Source organism: Oncorhynchus tshawytscha, linkage group LG21 (genome assembly GCF_018296145.1).
Source record: "Oncorhynchus tshawytscha isolate Ot180627B linkage group LG21, Otsh_v2.0, whole genome shotgun sequence".
NCBI classification, from domain to species: Eukaryota; Metazoa; Chordata; class Actinopteri; order Salmoniformes; family Salmonidae; genus Oncorhynchus; species Oncorhynchus tshawytscha.
Genome location: NC_056449.1, coordinates 13982893 through 13989258, shown reverse-complemented (window position 1 = coordinate 13989258; position 6366 = coordinate 13982893). Strand labels below are relative to the sequence as shown.

General features: G+C 42.6%; 1 protein-coding gene across 1 annotated transcript; it reads left to right on the top strand.

Annotated features, from left to right (window-relative positions):
- Nucleotides 1-1451: 1451 nt before the first annotated feature.
- Nucleotides 1452-5707, top strand: LOC112220999 (protein rtoA-like). The gene is made up of 3 exons (XM_042303129.1): nucleotides 1452-1522; nucleotides 1726-1783; nucleotides 3789-5707. The coding sequence occupies exons 2-3, from the start codon at nucleotides 1735-1737 to the stop codon at nucleotides 4994-4996; spliced, it is 1257 nt and encodes a 418-aa protein (XP_042159063.1). The 5' UTR covers nucleotides 1452-1522; nucleotides 1726-1734; the 3' UTR covers nucleotides 4997-5707.
- The last annotated feature ends 659 nt before the right edge of the window (nucleotides 5708-6366 follow it).

Below are 6366 nucleotides of genomic sequence, written 5' to 3'. Positions count from 1 at the left end.
GCAATTAAAACAAAATGTGATATTTTTTCTCGGGTGTGATAAGATAACAGACTGGTCACTGAATATAATATAATTCTCTTAATGTTTTCTAATTTTGACAGGGAACATAACAAGTCCGCTGGAAGTATACAGTACATAGTTTATAGCTTTCTCATGTAAAAAATGCACCCAGCCACCCCATTACATGTTGCTGGAAGAAGTAGGAGTCCCTCGGGTGTTGATTTATATTTATTAATGATGTGGGTTGGTGATAACACCTCTCTCTACCAAATCTCATTGGCTTGCTTTTCAACATTGTTGAATTGAGATGCAGACTGTGCTTACTGAGTGAGAGGTTATAGCAGTATGATAATCTTACTCAGTTCACAGCTTTTCCATTCTCATTGCATTCCAGTGGTGTTGAAATAGCAAAATAAAATCGAATGCTTTCATCAGAGCCAATATCATTGGAAGTGCAGCACAAAGGATAGTTCAACTCATTGTATACATGTTCAGCAAAATCCTCTGTTTAATGAGTGTTCCCTGAGGCTCTACTGCTCCAGAGACGTAAGCAAACAAATGTTGCATTAATTGCGTTTCTGATACACTGTTGGTATTTCAGACAAATGGAGAATAAATTACTATCTTATTTTTGATCTGCAGAAAACACGTTTGCATCACAGTTCTGCTGGTTAGCGTGATAAAGAATGTGCATTGTTATGGGCATTGGCACATCATTTATTCCGAAGTTTAATAGCTGAGTTGATATGGTTTTTACTCTTTCCTACAACAATCACTTAGCAAAAGAGCCGTTATTCAATGCTAATGTCTAGCAATGGGATGAAAACAGAAAGGCCTGTCCACCCTATTTATATTGCAAACTTGTCTACGAGGATATACGCCTCTTGAAAATGTGCAATAAATTTGATATCAACATAGAGAGAGAGGAGACTGAAATAAAAGGCTGTTCAGTTGTTTACTGGAGTATTTTCTTGAGGCTGTTGTGGAAGTTGTTCGAGAGAGAAAATGAGGAAGACTCAGTAAGCTGGGCATTTGAAAAAGGTCGCTCCCTCGATTAAAGGGATTTAGTCAATCATGCTCACAAAACTGACAATGTGGACATGGGGAAAGAGATTGGCTGTAGTGCATAAGTTTTGTCTAAACAACATTGAATGTTTATAAACCATCATCACCACCACCATCATAATCACCATGATCATCCTCATCGTCATGTTGAAACCATACCAGGGAAGGGACAGCATGAGAAATGTTTTTAAAATTGTTCAAATCATTTCCTTGTGATAACACCATATTTTGCCATATGACACTCTGCAACCCCTCGCATTGGAACTAGTGAAAGCGATCACCAGTTTCATCAACATTTCACAAGAATTACAAGAAGTCACTCAAGAGACATGCCCTTTGGTTGCACAAGCATAATGACTTGTGTTAATTATAGTATAAAAAAATGTGAGTTGTTGGGGAGAAGACATTAACTTGACTCCTGATCACACAGTCAGGTTCCAGCATCTTGTTCTTGAAGGTAAGAGACTAATGTTGTTTCTTTGTGGTTTGGTTTGGTCCTGGAAGGCTGTTCAGACAACACAACTGAACACTACCTACAGAATCTACCTGTGATTTAGTCAAGTCATCTACACCATCCTAAGTGTCAGTCTTGGATATTTACTTTGTACACTGTATGATAAGTTGTGTTTTTAAAATCTTTTACAATCTACTTTTCAAGAGACTGTCCCCATGGCGACGATGTTGACTGTCCTTATCCTACTCATCATTGCCTTTGCATGTGAGAGAGACACCTTCACACTACTAGAATTTTTCTACGGCTGGCCATGCTTTCCACCTGGCTACTCCTACCCCGGTCAACAGTACTGCACCCCCAACAGCAATTCGCCCAAGCCTTCCCCATTTCTCCTTCTCCCAAATCCATTCAGCTGATGTTCTGAAAGAGCTGCAAAATCTGGACCCCTACAAATCAGCCGGGCTAGACAATCTGGACCCTTTCTTTCTAAAATTATCTGCCGAAATTGTTGCCACCCCTATTACTAGCCTGTTCAACCCCTGTAAACAGGTCAATGGAATTCAACCAAAACAGTGAAAATGCCATGGAAACACCTCCCACGCATCCCCCTGTGAGGGATAGATCTAGAATCTCCTTATTGCCACCCTTCAAAATTAAGCTACATTTTAATAATTTGCCTACATTTACAGTGCATTCAGAAAGTGTTCAGAGCCCATTACTTTTTCCACATTTTGATAAGTTACTGCCTTATTCTAAAATGGATAAAATTGATTTTTTTTTTTGCTCAATAAACTACACACAATACCCCATAATGTCAAAGCAAAAACTGTTTTTTATATATTTTTTTTCTCCAAATGTGTATATATATATAAAAAAACTGAAATATCACATTTACTTAAGCATTCAAACCCTTTACTCTGTACTTTGTTGAAGGATCTTTGGCAGTGATTACAGCCTCGAATCTTCTTGGGTATGACACTACAAGCTTGGCACACCTGTATTTGGGGAGTTTCTCCCATTCTTCTCTGCAGATCCTCTCAAGCTCTGTCAGGTTGGATGGGGAGCATTGCTGCACAGCTATTTTCAGGTCTCTCCAGAGCTCTGTTAGAGTGACCATCTGGTTCTTGGTCACCTCCCTGACCAAGGCCCTTCTCCCCCAATTGCTCAGTTTGGCCGGGCGGCCAGCTCTAGGAAGAGTCTTGATGGTTCCAAACGTATTCCATTTTAAGAATGATGGCCATTGTGTTCTTGGGGACCTCCAATGCTGCAGAAATGTTTTGGTTCCCTTCTCCAGATCTGTACCTCAACACAATCCTGTCTCGGAGCCCTACAAACAATTCCTTTGACCTCATGGCTTGTTTTTTTCTCTGACATGCACTGTCAACTGTGGGACCTTATATAGACAGTTTTGTGCCTTTCCAAATCATGTCAAATCAATTAAATTTACCACAGGTGGACTCCAATCAAGTTGTAGAAACATCTCAAGGTTAATCAATGGAAACAGGATGCACCTGAGCTCAATTTCGAGTCTCATAGCAAAGGGACTGAATACTTATGTAAATAAGGTAATTCTGTTTGTATATTTTATACATTTGCTGAAGTTTATAAAACCCCTTTTTCACTTTGTCATTATGGGGTATTGTGTGTAGATTGCTGAGGATTTGTATTTATTTCATGGATTTTAGAATAAGGCTGTAACGTAACAAAATGTGGAAAAAGTCAAGGGGTCTGAGTACTTTCCGAAGCCACTGTACATGGTATTTCACACTATGTTTGGTTAAAAATCGGAGTATAATGCTTGTATAGATGTCAACCCCGAAGCATTTTCATGTCATCATCACCAATCAACTGTATTACAATTAAAAACGTCTTCACCTACAACCACCAATTTATATATGCTAGTTATGTTACCAGCTTATATGAACAGGAAAAGGACACCTTCTAAATATTATGCAGCTAAAACAGCCAAATATGTCCAAATAGGATTTTAGTAACCACCTTGTGGGCCTGTTCGAACATAGAAATGAGGGATTTGATGAATATCCACTTTTTTAATAGATTCTCTTTTTGACAGGGTGCCAATGACAGTGTTTCTTTTATCTCCAACGGTCTGCGTTCCATTGACCTCTTTAACACATGTATGGGAAATGTTGAGTCGATTGTTTGGTGGTTCCCCAAAAAACATTGCCATGTTGAATAAGAACACTCAGAATGATACATTGCAACAGTCACTCTTTAGCTCACGCTTATTACCAAAATGTGTGTCTAGACCTGTCCTTTTCAGGTAACAGGACCCTGGAACCCTCATCATCTGGAACCGAGGAGCCGTCCTTCTCAGGTGACAGGACCCTGGAACCCTCATCATCTGGAACCGAGGAGCCGTCCTTCTCAGGTGACAGGACCCTGGAACCACCATCATCTGGAACCGAGGAGCCGTCCTTCTCAGGTGATAGGACCCTGGAACCACCATCATCTGGAACCGAGGAGCCGTCCTTCTCAGGTAACAGAACCCTGGAACCTCCATCATCTGGAACCGAGGAGCCATCCTACTCGGGTGACAGGACCCTGGAACCCCCATCATCTGGAACCGAGGAGCCATCCTACTCTGGTGACAGGACCCTGGAACCTCCATCATCTGGAACCGAGGAGCCGTCCTTCTCAGGTGATAGGACCCTGGAACCCCCATCATCTGGAACCGAGGAGCCATCCTACTCTGGTGACAGGACCCTGGAACCTTCATCATCTGGAACCAAGGAGCCGTCCTTCTCAGGTGACAGGACCCTGGAACCACCATCATCTGGAACCGAGGAGCCGTCTTTCTCAGGTGACAGAACCCTGGAACCTCCATCATCTGGAACCGAGGAGCCATCCTACTCGGGTGACAGGACCCTGGAACCCCCATCATCTGGAACCGAGGAGCCATCCTACTCTTCTGACAGGACCCTGGAACCTTCATCATCTGGAACCAAGGAGCCGTCCTTCTCAGGTAACAGGACCCTGGAACCACCATCATCTGGAACAGAGGAGCCGTCTTTCTCAGGTGACAGGACCCTGGAACCCCCATCATCTGGAACCGTGGAGCCGTCCTTCTCAGGTGACAGGACCCTGGAACCACCATCATCTGGAACCAAGGAGCCGTCTTTCTCAGGTGATAGGACCCTGGAACCCCCATCATCTGGAACCGAGGAGCCGTCCTTCTCAGGTAACAGGACCCTGGAACCCCCATCATCTGGAACCGAGGAGCCGTCTTTCTCAGGTGACAGGACCCTGGAACCACCATCATCTGGAACCGTGGAGCCGTCTTTCTCAGGTGACAGGACCCTGGAACCCCCATCATCTGGAACCGTGGAGCCGTCTTTCTCAGGTGACAGGACCCTGGAACCCCCATCATCTGGAACCGTGGAGCCGTCTTTCTCAGGTGACAGGACCCTGGAACCCCCATCATCTGGAACAGAGGAGCCGTCCTCCGGAGTGTGAGAAGATCATGAACAGCAACGGGAGAGTTGATAATATTGATTACCATGATATTGACCAGGGTATATTTTTTTACATGGATATTGCAGTGTCATTTCAGACACAGCCTGAGAGGGAAAAGTACAGCAATTGTTTGTCAGATTTATTTAGCATAATTGTTAACTTTTCTGCTATCCTGTCTAGTAACTTTCCATAACTATGTAGACAGTAAAGCCTTATATGCTGTAGTGTGTCTTTCACTGAAGCTTTCCTATCCTCTGTGCTGACTGTCATTAGCAGACCTGGGCTCAAACATACTATCTGAAATCTTCCAAATACTTTGAGTGTTTTATCTAGCCTGTCTGAAGTGCTGGATGGGCAGTGTTTGCAGTTTTGGGACAATTGTATTGGTCAATTTTACCATGCAGGCTCATTCAAGCACAGATTAAGTATTTGGAATGATTTCAAATAGTATTTTAACCAGGTCTGGACATAAGAAAATATTACATAACATATACATGTAAGATCCTGTTTTTGTTATTTTATCCCCCTCTACTTTACACAGGGCAGGAGGCCTTCCAGGCTTCTGGTCTATCAGATGTCAAAGACCTCTGTAGTACCACTTCATACAGAGTTTGACTCTTTCTATCTTCTGTTTCATCATCTAAACCCTGTGTCCCATCATGTAGTTGTTTTGGAGGCATTCTGTCATGGAATAAATCTATATGATCAAGATCATCTTGTCCTAGTTGCAAGGTCCCTCCTGGGAAGGTGGGTGGGGTCATTTCTTTTTCTTTGCAATTTTCTCTCTTTGCAATTCTGTCACTATTGTGAAAGTTGTTTTAGACTTAAAGCATATAGCCCAATTGACAAGTACTTCATGACTGTGCCACCAGTGGACGCTGCTAAGGGGAGGACGGCTCATAATAATGGCTGGAATGGAGTCAATGGAACGCTATCAAACGTGGTTTCCATGTGGTTGATACCATTCCAATGACTCCATTCCAGGCATTACTATGAGCCGTCCTCCCCACAGCAGCCTCCACTGTGTGCCCACATTGTAATTGATATACAGTATGTTTGCCAAGGTTATACAGTGTAAGATTAAGTAGTGTATGGTTCCAACTTGTATAGATCACGGTAACATATAATGTACTAACAATATCAATATTATGTTTGCGTTTTCTCTAGGCAATGTTATTGTACTGTACTTCTTCATATTGCACTCGGTGAACCAGAACTGTGTGTGTGCGTGTGTATGCATATGTATTGCTTGATTAGGACAAGCAATACAAACGCAAAAGTGTTTACTTCTCTTGAGACGAGTATGATGAAGAGAGGAAAAAAAGAGTTGTCGAGTTGCATAAACGCCCAGGCTTTGGGGAAGTGTTGCT

What these genes read in the sequence shown, in the direction of transcription:
- LOC112220999 (XM_042303129.1), top strand. Translation starts at nt 1,735, where the DNA reads ATGGCGACGATGTTGACTGTCCTTATCCTACTCATCATTGCCTTTGCA. An exon ending in ACTCATCATTGCCTTTGCAT is followed by an intron (nt 1,784 to 3,788) that starts GTGAGAGAGACA and finishes ATGTGTGTCTAG; the next exon opens with ACCTGTCCTTTTCAGGTAAC.